The sequence below is a fragment of the Sebastes umbrosus genome, chromosome 2 (assembly GCF_015220745.1).
Source record: "Sebastes umbrosus isolate fSebUmb1 chromosome 2, fSebUmb1.pri, whole genome shotgun sequence".
In the NCBI taxonomy this organism is placed as follows: domain Eukaryota; kingdom Metazoa; phylum Chordata; class Actinopteri; order Perciformes; family Sebastidae; genus Sebastes; species Sebastes umbrosus.
This window is the reverse complement of record NC_051270.1, coordinates 32,999,877-33,014,529: the sequence shown is the minus strand read 5'-3', so window position 1 is coordinate 33,014,529 and position 14,653 is coordinate 32,999,877. Positions and strand designations below refer to the sequence as shown.

The 14,653-nt window shown below is 39.0% G+C and overlaps 2 protein-coding genes across 3 annotated transcripts in view; one reads left to right on the top strand and one right to left on the bottom strand.

The window, feature by feature from the left end:
* Positions 1–429: 429 nt before the first annotated feature.
* LOC119476016 (calmodulin-like protein 4) lies at positions 430–6,394 on the top strand. Its single transcript, XM_037749192.1, has 5 exons — positions 430–790; positions 910–940; positions 1,258–1,398; positions 2,337–2,525; positions 5,655–6,394. The coding sequence occupies exons 1-5, from the start codon at positions 788–790 to the stop codon at positions 5,750–5,752; spliced, it is 462 nt and encodes a 153-aa protein (XP_037605120.1). The 5' UTR covers positions 430–787; the 3' UTR covers positions 5,753–6,394.
* LOC119476003 (A disintegrin and metalloproteinase with thrombospondin motifs 7) overlaps positions 5,883–14,653 on the bottom strand; it is a 104,888-nt gene continuing 96,117 nt past the window's right edge. For both annotated transcript variants that reach the window (XM_037749173.1, XM_037749179.1), the window contains one exon: positions 5,883–10,740. In XM_037749173.1, coding sequence (XP_037605101.1) covers positions 10,595–10,740 — 146 coding nt within the window. In that variant the 3' untranslated portion in view covers positions 5,883–10,594. The remainder of the gene's footprint in view (positions 10,741–14,653) is intronic.

Here is a 14,653-nt window from a genome sequence, read left to right as displayed (position 1 = left end):
GCAGCGTCTCTGCAGATAAAGCCACACACCTCTAGTGGGTCATAAGTGATGATTGAGAGGGATTATTTTGGTATCAGTCTATACATTGTTTTTTTTAGGACAATCCTACTCATTCTGCCTTTAAAGAGGACCTATTAAGCTTTTGTGCTTTTTTTTGTGCCCTTTCCTTCAGTGTTATATAGTTTTTTGTGCATGTAAAAGTTCTTTAAAGTTACAAAGTCCAAAGTCCACGCCAAAGGGAGTTACTCTCTCCCACAGAAACACTGCTCCTGAACTACCTGTAACGCCTCGATTGAAGTCCCGCCTTTTCTTCCGTAACGTGGTGATGTCACCTCGTAACACATTTGCATAAAGGCTAGTTTGGCACAGGTGAAAAGAGATGCTGCAGCACAGCTGGTATGATAAAAGTAAAGTTCTTTGAACATTAAATAATGTGAACATGTTCTAGTAGAAACCAAAAACACAAGTATATACAAATACCTGAAAATTAGCACAATAGGTCCTCTTTAAAAGGATTTAAAATCTTACTATTTATGTGGTTACAAACTACACTGAGGTATCATATGGTGACTGGTAATAATTGGTCCGTTCCTTTTATCTGAGTGGTGGGGTTGAAAGGGAAAGGACAATGCAGCCCTGTGGATCTGATATCTGCGTTTCCACAGCAACGCATATTAAATTACGTGGAGGCTTACAGGTGGTGGACTTTAAACAGAGGTGGAGGGACAGGTGACGCAGACCACAGGAAACTCTCTTCTTCCTGGAAAGAGACAAGGCAACCGCAACAATGGTAAGAGCAAGAAATTATTTCCATTCAGCCTTTTTGTCATGTTTTTTCTTATGTAACCGTTTTTTTTTGTGTATATTTACATACCTGCCAAGTGACATCATACTGTTGTCACCTTGCAGGCTAAATTCTTCACACCAGTTCAAATCAATGGTAAGAGTATTCTACAGCACCACAGGTTATTTTCTACCTATTATTTAATGATGTTTGAAATGTGCTATTTGCCAATCTGTCTTTTCCATAACTACTGTTCTTTATCTTTTAATAATCAATACATGTTGAAAAAGGAAATAAGGAAGCACATTAGGAACAAAGGTCGACCTTGTTCAGTCTCATTAGTTCCTGTGAAGTAATGCCAATGTTAACCTGCTATTGTATGATGGATAAACTATGCTGAAAATGTCCCTTACTAAATAATACAATGAAATGAATGCTGATTTAATCCAGTACTTTTTCCATACCCCTTGCAGAGTTCAAGGAGTGCTTCTCCTTGTATGACAAGAAGCAAAAGGGCAAGATTGTTGTTAAAGATCTGATCACAGTTATGCGCTGCCTGGGAACAAGCCCCACGTTCGGTGAAATTGAAAGACATCTACAGGTTCACAAAATCGGTAAAGTACAACAAATCTAATTTGTTTGTGGGCCAGTCAAACTTCTTCAGGGTGACGATGGTTTAAGAGGTCAAACCGGTGGAGGTGGAGTTTGTTTTGAACTGGGTTTACTTGTCTATGGTTATTTTGGGTGGTGCTTATAGAGAACTCTAATTGTTCTTGTTGAATATACATGGCTGCAGCTAACCATTATTTTCATTGTCGATTAATCTGTTTAGTATTATGTTTGTATTTTTTATCGATTAATAGTGAAAAATGTTGATCAGTGTTTCCCAAAGCCCAAGATGACGTCCTCAAATGTCTTGTTTTGTCCACAACTCAAAGATATTCAGTGTACTGTCATAAATGCATAAAGAAAACAGAAAATATTCACATTTAAGAAGCTGGAATCAGAGAAGTTTTTCTTAAAAAATTACTGAAACTGATTGAATATCAAAATAATTGGCAATTAATTTAATAGTTGACAACTAGGGCTGTCAAAACTTTTGAAGATGACTGAAGATCGTTTGCGTTAATGCGTTAGAAATTAGTGGCGTTAAAATGAATTTGCATTAATACATTATTATTGCGTTAATTCCACATTCCTTTGACAACTAATCTATTAATCGTAGCAGCTCTATAAATATATGTCCATTTCTTTCATTATATACATAACTATTATTAATTTTTTTGTAAAATCTTGAGCTCATGGCTTTTATAAGTCAATTATACATTTTTAAAAATGACCAAGTGGCCTATAAACACCGACGAAACCTGCTGTTTTGCTTGTAAAAAAAACAAAAAAAATGGAGAAGCCATAGGAAGAGCAACAAGAAAAAATTGACAATTCCAATATTCGTATTCTCAAGTGCCCCTTAGTCAAATTAATTGCACGTTAAATATAACTCTTTCATTATTATTTGCCACAGACCTAATATTTGTGTTACATTCCCGTTCAGAAAAGACAGGTGAGCTGGACTTCTCTACGTTTCTGACGATGATGCACAGACAGATGCAACAAGAAGACCCCAAGACAGAAATCCTGGAGGCCTTGAGGATGACGGACAAACAGAAGAAAGGGTACATCCAGGCCTCTGAGCTCCGGGCCAAGCTCACCATGCTGGGGGAGAAACTCACACACAAAGAAGGTAAAGTACATGTCGAGTCTAATAAATGAGCAAGATGAAAAGACTAGAGGAAGCTGCTGAGTGTTGATACAAAGCTACAGCAAAAACCTTTGTAATCAATATAAGGTTATTACACTTTGTTCTATAACCCACAGTGAACACATGGATGTACAGTTTGATGATGTTTGGACAGTTTATTTGGCTCTGTAATAAAAACACACTGGGTTTGAAATCAAACTATGAGGTTAAATTGGAAGGTATTAACAACAACCAATGAACCATGTTGAATTTGTAGCGCTTTACATAACGACACAAACTCAAGCATTTTTACTGTATCAATTTAGAGATACTTTCAAGTAAAAGTCCCATATTTGTACATTGAAATAGCTACATATATACATATTGCCCCAGAATTCCTGACAATGACTGATATATTTGACTTCAGGACATCTCTGACTACATACATGCTGAAAATCAAACATTTTTACTGTATTAATTTAGATATTTTCCGAAGTAAAAGTGCCTAGAAGTGTATGATTCAACTTCTTTCCATGGTCTAGTGTTATAAAAGTTCATAAAAATCGCAATAAACGGTATTATTACGCAACTTTGTAGAATACTTAATTCTGATTGGTCAATCACAGCGTTCTACGACCTGTTATTTCTTTATAGCAAACCGTTGCTATGTAAAACAGACCGTTGCTATGGACGCAATTCAGATGTCGGACTCTGGAGGACCGTTTTTGTGTCAAATTATTGATTTCTTAAGTAAGTAGCCGTGTAATAAGCAGGATAATGTGCAGCTAGCAGGTCATTGTTGTGAAATAAACCCCTTCAGGGCCCTGTCGGGGGTTTATTTCACAACAATGACCAGCTCACTGTACATTATCCCTTACATATTGAATTGCAATAGTTAAAAGTCGCAATACATATTGAAGTATCGTGATAGTATCGAATCGAAGATAAGCATATCGTCTCAGCCATTGTTTTAATACATTCCCTGAAGTAAAAAGTGCACTTAAATAATAATAAAAAATAGTTAAACTTTTAAGTTTTACATTGTACATTTTAATAATTATTTACTTTACAAAATGAGGTTAGTTGACTTAAATATTTTGATGTAATCAATTTCCACCAAAGTTTTGAGTATTTTGAATTTATTCAGTTTTATAGTGTAAGAACACTGTTCATCTGATATGAATGTGAACACCCCAAAATACCCTTCAACTTATTGTCAGTCATTGTTTAATTAAAAATCCAGTGGAGAATCAAACTAATGAATAACAACTCTGTCCTAATGCTTTGTGACTGCAGGGAATGTCAAACATCAAGGGGTAAAGACAGATTGATAAAGAGGGGTTGGGGATTTGGAGTTTGTTGTTTTGGAGAGGACTGTAACAGATGTTTGTACCCATGAGATGAGAAAAATCAATACACATTTCAGTCAAAAGACTGGCTTCCAGCCCGGCCTGTCTCTACCGCTCTCCCCTCCTCACCTGACAATAATCACAAAGAGTGCTTTCCTTTCATGTGTCACATTCACTACACCCCTGTGGCACTGTAAACCCAACAGAGAAAAACAATCCACCGTCACTCTGACTACAGAGAGTCTGACTTTAGACTGCAGCTCATTATCTCCCTGGGAATTACAAGCTGCTTCCTTAAAGGGTACCTTTGTGATTTTTCAATTAAGACCCTATTTTCCAAAGTTTTTGTGTCAAACTGACTAATGGGGACAACAATTTCTGAAATTGGTCCAGTATTAGAGGGAGCATTAGAGGTAAGTATTAGAGGTAGTAGAGGGAGAGCGCTGTAGATGGCAGCTGCTCGCAGGCTGCATTATGGTGCTACTATGTTTATTTTTCCCATGACAGGCTCTGAGTGTTATTATAAGTGTCTGACATTATGGAAAGAGTCTCGCTCAAGGAGAAGTCTCGTTCTGAAATCTGTGAAGGTGATGTGTTTCTGGAAGACTACGGTGAAATAGTGGAAAACATCCAGTGGCAGCCAGGCAGCATTTGTTGTGTTGGAGTACAGAAAGCATAGCTTAGTGTTATCTAAAAGATTTCCAATGTCATGGCTGAATATTTAGATGATTTCGACAATGCAGGTGAGGTCTTTGAATTCGATGGCCGCCCGTATTTATTTGAGCCAGAGTATACAGATATTCAGAGTTCACAGCGAGACTTCCTCCTTGAGCGGGACTTGGACACAACGACAAACAGACTGGAAAGAGATCTCTCTGGTTGCTCTGTGTGCTCAACCGTAAGGCAATTTGTCAGGTGCTCTTAGGAAACGGGGGAAAAAAATCAGGATAGACAGGAAGGCAATCCAGGCACTCCAAAATCCATAAACAAGTGGCAACGAGGAAGGAAATATATTAAAAAGCCTTTATTGTAGTGGCTAAGTCATCAAAAGTCAACATGTTTCGACCACTGTAGGTCTTCATCAGGTTTAAAAAGAAACAGACAGAGCAGATGTGGCCTCACCTTCAGTATACGGTATCAACAACCAATGGGAGGCAATCACATGGAAAAATACCCAAGTTTCTTTTCTCATAAATCCAGGACTTTAATCTCAAAATTTCTGAGTTTTTTCTTGTAACATTACCCACCTCCCCTGGCCTTTTTGTTTTTTTAAACCTACAATGGCCTAATACATAATCATAGTAAAGTACAAGTAGCTCAGAATTGTTCTTAAGTACAGTGCGTGAGTATGTCCTTAGTTACTTTCCACCGCTGTGTTAAACATCCCAAGCAATATTAATAATAACAGGTTCATAGTACACTTTGGTTCCCTGAAAAAAAGTTGTTCATGTTAAATAATTGAATTCACCACATTAGAAACATTTGTGAGCCTTTAAATTGAGTCAAAATCACCAATAATAAAGGTGAAACATTTTGGTTTTGCTAATGATAACTCCAGGGATAACAGTCTGGCTCAGCACACAGGTCATGGTTGTTGTTGGCAGATCTAAACTTTGAAGGAGGTTGTCAGACAGTCAAAAACTCCCACAGGCAAAGACCAGCAGAGACTCTCCAACCCCACACAGTTCTGAATAATCGTTGCAGACAAATTCATTTTCAGGCAGCGTTCTTTCTTGTCAATACCACTTACAAAGCTGTTTCCTCTGTCTTCCTTTTCGTCTAGTGGATGAACTCTTCAAAGAGGCCAACGTCAAGTCAAACGGGACCGTCAACTATGAAGAGTTCACCCACATGGTGACGCTGCCACCTGTCGATTACTGATCTTTCAGCCATGATGGGGAAGTGACTTTACGGACACTGAACCTGATGGTTGAAGTGTGCAGATATCTCAATTGTCAGGCATTTGATATTTGTGAACATCAACTGAAACATAAGTGACTTGTAATTTGCATTTTTTTTCAAAAGTTTTATTTTGTAGTATAAAGCACAGTATATAAATATCCATATGTAATAATAACACATCACTGATTAATACATGAATAACATTTTCTCAGAAACATGTAATTGTTGTATGACCTATTAACAGTTCATCTAAATGGAGTTTACAGTGAGATATTTTTAAGAGATTGTAGTTAGCCAACTGATTGTAAAATGTGTTTAGTAGCTATTATTAGCCACTCGGCTAGAGTCTGGATTTTTGTGCTTGGAAACCAACATAATCATTAAAATGTACAAATATGAACAACAGAAAAGATACAGAAACAAATCAGTCCAAAAAATGAGAAAAAGGTAAAGGCTTGCATAATCCCTGCAGTCAACTGTGTTTCATATGTTTATAAGTGGAATGTGAATTCATCAGCCCATTACAAATCTAATTGACCCTTCCAGCCCTCCCCTGATTGTTCAATCAGTTAAACAATCCTAATTGGGCATGGCAGGTGTGTCTAGGTTTGGAGTCTTCTACATTATCTCTGAAAAATAAATTAACAGGTGTGCATGACGAAACTACCAATTCATTTTTTTGCCCTTTAAAACAAAAAACACCAGAATAAAAGTGTGAGGAATAGGAAGACCTTTTTTTTTTTTTTTTTTACAGCGTATATGTGGTTCTAACAGGAAGAGCACAGGTGTAACTGATAACATTAACAATGTCTGCGTCCACCTAAGCTGTTCCTACCACGACAAGTACATGCTGCTGTAAACAATGGTCGCGTCTGAAATTCCATACTAACATGCTATTTAGTACGCTAAAACAGTATGTGAGATGTTTTAGTATGTACAAAACCTTAGTACGCAAATTGCGTGACGTCATTCCTAGCTCCGACTTCCGGTTTCCAAGGTAAATGGGATGCGGCATAATAACTGCTAGCCCTACCTATTCACTAAGACTGTCACATCTAATGAGTGTGAGGAGTGTGCTCCCAGATGCTACTATGTCTAAGGTTAGTGGTTTTGTCCTGGTTCTTTACTGGATTTGGGGAGATTTACCAGAGATACATTTACGAAACCCATCTGATCCTCATCCATGAAACCTGTTGTTTGGTAAAAGTGAAACATACTGTCTGTTTGCGTTGCACCTTTAAGTTTTAGCCTTAGTCTTTCTTGCATGAGTTAGTCTGTGACCTCAGCTCTCCATACATTACTCTATGATTCAGTCACATAACGTTCCCTACCCAAACCTTAGGGGAAAAAATCATACAGTTATTATGATTGCAATGAAACAGAAACAACAGTGAAAAATATTAGAAATAAAGAGTAAAATGAAAAGCTTGACAGGCATAGCAACAGTTACCAAGGAGGGAGGGGCTTATCGTGTGATCAGTTGAATCCTGAGAACTTCAAATGGACGTAATTTTGAGACATCAAACTGAACAAGGCAGCATATGAACGTTACGTTCCCAGCACCTACCTGTAAACTTTTAAAGAAAAATGTACTTTAAAAACACATAAAAAATGTAATATATAGGGCAGGTATCATTTATTTTTAATACACATTAAGAGTAAATTATTTCTGCATTATTTCAACTGTGTGAGATGTAACTACACTCCAACTGTAACTTGTTTCCTGTGTTGCTTGCTTGAGGAAAGCGTGTACGTCAATGAAAAGGTTTTGCAACATGAGAAATCAGATTACTTTCAACAAATGCCTTATATATACACAAAGGCACGTTAACGTTCCATTCTTCTAGCAAACAAATGTCTCTGTAAAGCTGCAGCACTGCTTCAGCAGCTATTTTGATGGGATGATATATAGCCTTAAGGCACCTTAACTCAGCTTAAAGGAATAATTCACCAACAGAATGACCCGTATATCTGTCTATCATTTACTCACCCCGTGTTATTTTGAATTCTTGAAGAGAACATTGTTTTTCTCGCATGCCTCTGCAGAGAATCAAAGACGGAGAAAATTCTTGATGAAATGAAGTAAACAACAACTGTGTGTAACAACAGTAAAACTGTATCAAAACATCTGTTTACAAACTCCCACACAACTTTTATCCAGTTGTTACGGCTGCATGTGTTCCCTGTGCTGTTGTCCCTTTTCCCTCTGCAGCAGCTCTGCCCAGGTGTGCTGCGTTGCTCAGCGAGGTGCACCTGGCCTGGGAAAGAAATGCTTAAAAGCTCCTGTGGCAGCAGCAGAAGGGAGAGAGGGAACAGCTGGTCTCGCTGCCTCTCAGCCTATGATTTGGTGTTGTTGTCTTGTTTGTAGATCTTTGTAAATAAATCTAATGGATTTGAGAGTTTAAAAGGTGTCTTCTGTGGTTGATTTGGGTCAGTGGTGGAGTGTTGTTTGCCCCATAGGGCTGCCCAAGGGTGGGGTGTAACACCAGTCGTATGCTCACTACCTCCCAAACACATCCATCTTCACTAAAACCTTACTGTACTATTTATTAAACGGCTTTGTTTAATACTTGATTCTGATTGGTCAATCACGACGTTCTACAGTCTGTTATTTCTTTATAGCAGAGCGTTGTTATGAGTGCGGTTCTGATGTCGGACTCTGGCAGACCCTGTCAGGGTTTATTTCACAACAGTGACCTGCCAGCTGTACGTTATCCCTTACCTAAAACACTTCCGCATAAAGAGTCTCACGCTTGCACAGGCGCATTACTTGTCTGTGGGAGTCCGAAGTGTTTTAAATAGTAAGGTTTTAGCTAATATGCACATGTTTTTGAAGTAGTGATTATACAACTGGATAAATGAGACTTGGATTATACTGCAAGAGTTGTGTGAGAGTTTACAAACGGATGTTTTGATATCGTTTTGCCGTTGTTAAACGCGGCCATCGTTCACTTCAATTCAACAAGACTTTTTTCTCCGTCTTTCGAGTCTCTGTTCACCGTGGAGGCGTGCAAGAATTCAAGGTAACACGGGGGTGTAATTGATTTAAAAATGATCATTTGTTGTTGAAGTATTCCTTTAAAGAATTGATTGTTTTGTTCAATATAGCAAAAAGGTTTTCCTTCCTTTGACATTAGCATACAGCTGCGTGGGCTGGACTGCATTGATAAGTCTGAAGTGCCTTTCAATGCGGAAAAGACTGAATTGCAGACGGCATACCGTGCGTGTCAGTGCTAACAATGATTGTGAATGCAGGAACGAGCAGAAAAGATGAAAGAGCGTCAATAAGAGTTCAGTTCCTAAACTAAAAACAACATTCGCAAAAGTATAAAATAATATATTTATAGCTAATTCCTTAATACACCGAGCTAAACCTAATGTGATATGACACTGACTTAGCGAGTCCCTCCATTTTCAATAATTTCACAATCACTTAAAAAAAAACATGTATTCTAAAATGCTGAATTTGACTCACATTAACTCAAATGATCCAATATTCAAGTAGATAAGGCACTGGGCCTGCCAATACCTGACCCAAAATGTTCGGAGCCTGTGTGGCTTCTAGCACCGAGTAGTTCCTGCAGCTCCACTACATTTTTTTACATTTTACTTTGTGACTTTAAAAAAAAATTGCGTGTGTGACATAACATAGCTGTTACTAATACAGCTACTTCAAAAAGGCTTTTTATAAGCTGCTGCGGACATCAAACATACCAACTGACTGTTTCCTAAATCACTCCCCCCCGAACAGCGATTGTCCAAATATAGCTTAGCAACCGTAACTAGGCACTGCAGGCCTGTCAAGCTCTGGATCTCTCCACACGTTGAAGTGGTGTGAATAGAGTGCTGTAGGATTGAGTCCTAAAACCAAAAGCAATGAGTTAGCCTTTTGGCACTTCCAGTTACCTCTTCTGGAAGTCAATGGGTTTTTAGTTAGATGCCTGACATAAGGTCTGTGGTTAACACAAGCTGAAGAGATTTTCAGAAACGTTTTGTTCTACGACATAAAATACGTCAGTAAATACCCCACTGAATATTGAGGCTTTTACGGGTCTTAAAATGAGACTACAGAGGTTGTTCAAATCAAATTACAAGTTGGAAGCGGATGGGGACGTTGAAGTCAAATGTTTGTTTGCCACAGAGTTTATTTTCTGCAATAATCCAAAACCCAAAGGAAAAATCCCGTTGTTTTTTTGTCGAGGGAACCAGTACGAGTCTAACATCCTGGCTGGCCTAAAAATAAGTAACTACAGGGGGAGGGGCTTAGCAAACAGTCAATTATTTATAATTGTCACATGAAGCATTTATGCACCACTTGTTTTTTGCTTCATAACACTTGTACCACATTATACGTAAAAAGAGCATTGTGAATTGTACAGGCCTACCTGTCTGTCTTAATCTGCTGCTGTCAATAAAATGAAAGCATTGTACCAACCATAAAGGTTAATGAGTGGTTCATCTACATGTGTAATAATGCATTATTAAGCTGGCTACATTGATAGGAGAGCCCTTATACAGTATAGCACCACATCTGTTGATTCATAAATTGTCATTATGGTCAACTTGTATAATATAAAAAGTGCAAACAAATATTTACATTCTTGTTGTTTTGCTGAGAGAGAGAGGCAACGCTTTGTTATATTTCCAATTATTAACCACCACCGGCACAAACATGCAGAGTTTTGGAGTGGAACTAAATCATAATTAGTCTATAGTGGTGAAGACATCAGGAAAGGGCTCAGATTGTTGATGGTGATATACAGTATATTTCATCATCAGTGTTGACCTGCTGTTGATGATGAGTGGTTACTTGGTTGCAGCTCAGTGGCGAGACGTGCGGCTAGAGCGGGAACGCTGGCTGCAGGTTTTGCAGCACTGCGCTTGTACAGTGGGCAAGTGGCAGCGGCCGAGCCAGCGGAGAGTCTGACAGAAACGAAACGTTAGCCGATCGCGGAGGCAAACTGCTCCTGTGTGGGTGACAGAGAGAGAGAGAGAGAGAGAGAGAGAGAGAGAGAGAGGGAGAGAGAGAGGTGACAAACAGAGGTCAGATATAGTAGAGGACTGTGGCATATGTAGAGGACTATTAGAGGTTATTAGAGGACTTCTTTCTGATCAGAGTTTGTAGAAGCTGAAAATGAACACACATGCCTGGTAGAACAAGTGTCTCTGTTCTTTCATTCTGTTGTTTTCTGCATCCTTTTAAAAATTACGGACAACACAACGAGGACACTGCTCAGAGACGGAAAAAAAAAATCAAATCAATCAGGACACTCATTATTGTTGGATGTTTTTTTTTTATTTGCTGTTTAGTGCTGCTGAATATAGTTTGACCTTGATTCAGAATTAATAAAGAAAAGCAGTTGCGATGATGAGCAGCTTTGTGACCAACAGAAGTGACGCACACGGCTGTGACACGCTTGTTGTTGCCATGGTTTGTTGCTTAGGAAGTTATTGAAGTCACCTATCCTTCATTATGATGGCATGATTCAGAAATTATAATAATAAGCAAAAAGCTAATGTTAGTTAAACAGCACATATCTGCAATAATATCTGAGTCATGCCATCACAATAATGGATAGTCGTCTTCAATGACTTCATAAGCCACAAATGGCAACAACAAGTGCTGCGTGTCCCAGCTGTGTGCATCACTTTTAAGTGTCCCCTGGTTGTCAAATTGGTGAAGATGTTTCTTCATTTGCTTGTGTTGTGTCTATTTGCATGTGTTTTCTTAATTCGCAATGCGTTGAGCTCTCAGGGCCACTCACAGACTATATGAAATATGGATGTAGTCTCCGTGACGTCACCCATAGGTTTCTGAACAGCCGCTCCGGCTGTCGCCATCTTGGCAGTGACAACACAACCTCACTCCCGGCTAATCCAAAAATGGGCAAAGAGGTGGATGGACGGTGTGCTGACGCGGGCCTGGATGACGCAGCAGAGCAGACAGCTAGTTATATAATATATAATAAACAATCTAATCTTATCTAAAAATTCACCCCCCTACAGTTTGCCGCTTTGGGCCAACGTATTCAATAGCTTGAGTTTGACAAATCAAGTGGGTACTTTCCAAAGTCACTGTATTTTCAATAGGAATGCTCTATCTGTGCCAATAGTGACTCTATTAAGAGGACTATCAGCCAGACGGGACTGATCCACATTTAATATAATTTCTTTGTCAATGTCATTATTCATTGTTTCCGCTCTCAGTTACATTAGTTCAGTCACGGTGGGCCACTTACTCAGTTTTAAGCATCACAGCGTTCCTTAGTAACACTTACATAAAATCTTCCCAATAACTTCTATGCAATGAGATTTAAACGTGGCAAAAAGAGAGCACTGGTATCAAATTGTTACTGAGTATCTGCAGATGCCCCGTGTCGAGACCAAGCTGGATTTGTGCGTCCCTACTTTTAGCACAAAATGTCCTGTTTGTGTTACTGTCCCTCCTCTGCAGCTCAGTATGAAATCTCCTTTTTGTGTCCCCTGGATGATACATTCTTGGTTTGTCAAACTCAGACTGCTAAAGCCTCATTTTAATCTAATTCAGCTGAATTATGGAATACATGTTTTCACAGAACAAGGACTGTGGATTTTGTCCCCCATTGCTTACAGTGGATTGCATTATGAAGGGATGTCTTGGTAGCCAGTATGGACCAAAAACTGTTGCTATGTATATGTAAGCATGTAAGTGATGTTTTCAGTAGACTTGAAGAATATGAAACTATCCATTAGTTTCAATTTATATCGGACCTAAAACCAATAAATTATTGAGAATTATTACACAGCTTGGTTGAATACTATATTTTGATTGGTCAATCATGGCGTTCTACATCCTATATTTTGACCGTTGCTATGGGCGCATGCAGTTCTGATGTCAGACTCTGGAGGACCATTTTTGTGTCAAATTATTGATTTCTTAAGTAAATAGCCGTGTAATAAGCGGGATAATGTGCAGCTAGTGGGTCATTGTTTTGAACTCGCTGCAGATTATCCCTTACTTATTCAATTTTGACAGAGCATTTATATTTCAACTGGCGCACCTTTTCTAGCATTTACGACACTGGTTTTGCGGCCCAAGAAACTAGTTTTAAACGCATTATAATCTTCTCACGTGATGCTACACGGCCAATCAAATCTGTGCATTCCGATAAGTATTGCGACTCATGTTAGTGAATGAGATACACACACATGGGAGAGACGAGACAACAGACTACAGTCAAATAAGTGCCATGCTCTTAAAAGAGAAAAGTAGCTTTTCCTCCAGAATGTACAGACTCTTACATGTTCATTCTTCCCACGGGAAGCTAAAAACAGGCATTTCTCATATGTTCAGAGACCATGGCAATTATTTAAAGTGGGAACGTCTTTTTTTAAGTGGAGTACATCAACTATATACGATATTTCACCCAGCCCTACTTCAGATGATCAATAACCACAACAACAGAAACTATTCTCCTGCAGAAGTGGACGTCCGTATTTTTCTATCCCACTTTAACAGGCTTTGTACGTGATCAAATTGCCAAGAAAGAGCTTACAGCATCTAATCTAATCTATTTTTTAACCAGGTTGTTGGTGGGCTTTTCCACAAATGTACATCGAATAGACAACCTACTATGATTACAAAACAAAGACATTTGTGTACGCAGGTTTGTATCTGTGAACCAGATCACACATTCTGACTATCTCCTGCCTGGTCTTTGAAATTACAGCAGTTCTTACAGCAGTAGCATGAAATTGAAAACACAGTCCAGACAGCAATTTGAGCGTGGGCTGTCATTGAATCGTCACACTTCATCAGACACTCACTGTTTCAGAGTCTCATATTGCTCTTGTATTACACTCCTTGTCTTCTCATTCAAAGAGCAGCTAACTGGGCAGGAATCAGAAGTCCTTCAGGAATTAAGTTAGTTTTACCACCTGTCCTTGAAAGTTCCCACAAATACTGCTCTGTTGTAACTGTCAAAGTAAGACAACCCACACTTTCCTGCTGGAATCTCAGTTCAGGTGAGTTCAGAGGCAGAGGCGACGGCTGATGGTTTTACCATACAACATAAGTATTACACGTCAGCTAACCTCCTGCAAATTGCAGTTATGTTATGTGCTTTTCAATGTCTCAATGCCAGTGATAGCTGGCATAGCTGTCACTGGCATATGTTATGTGCTTTTCAATGTCTCAATGCCAGTGATAGCTGGCATAGCTGTCACTGGCATTGAGGCATTGAAAAGCACATAACATAACTGCAATTTCTGGAGAGAAATATTTTCTTTCTCAAAGTTGTCTGAACACTCAGCTCAAAGTCCTTCAGATCAAGATTAATCTTTACTCATCAGGGTCTTCACAGTCTGCATGTGAAGCTATAACAAGCTTAGACATGAAAACATGGGCAAATAGGGTCCAGGTTGAAAAATAACAAAGTTACCCTTTAAAATTTGCTAAATATGGGATTGGGAGCATTTCTATTGCCTCTCAACATGGCGACGGCGAGGTGGTGGCTTGCAGCTAACAGTGCTAACAGTGCAAACAAAGGTGAAAGTGCTGCAGAGGTAACAGTGTTAACCTGAGTGGGAACCGGATGGTGGTTGCAACGCTTCCGCAACGACGCTGTCGATCGGGCAGTGCAGAGCGGTGGCCGTCAGCTATCCAGTGGGCACACTTACATTCATAAAGATGCATTAAAAGCGCTGCCGGCCCGGATATCTCAACAAAGCTCGGAGAAGCTTGGACTTGTGACTCTGTTCTCTGCTCAGGTAGACATTACTCCTCTATATCTTTACAGCAAAAAGTTGTTTGCTGCTATATTAATACTCTGAATATCGAATTTAGAACCTTTAAATTATTGATGCATTTTGTATAAATCAGGAGTCCCAAAGCTGTGGGTG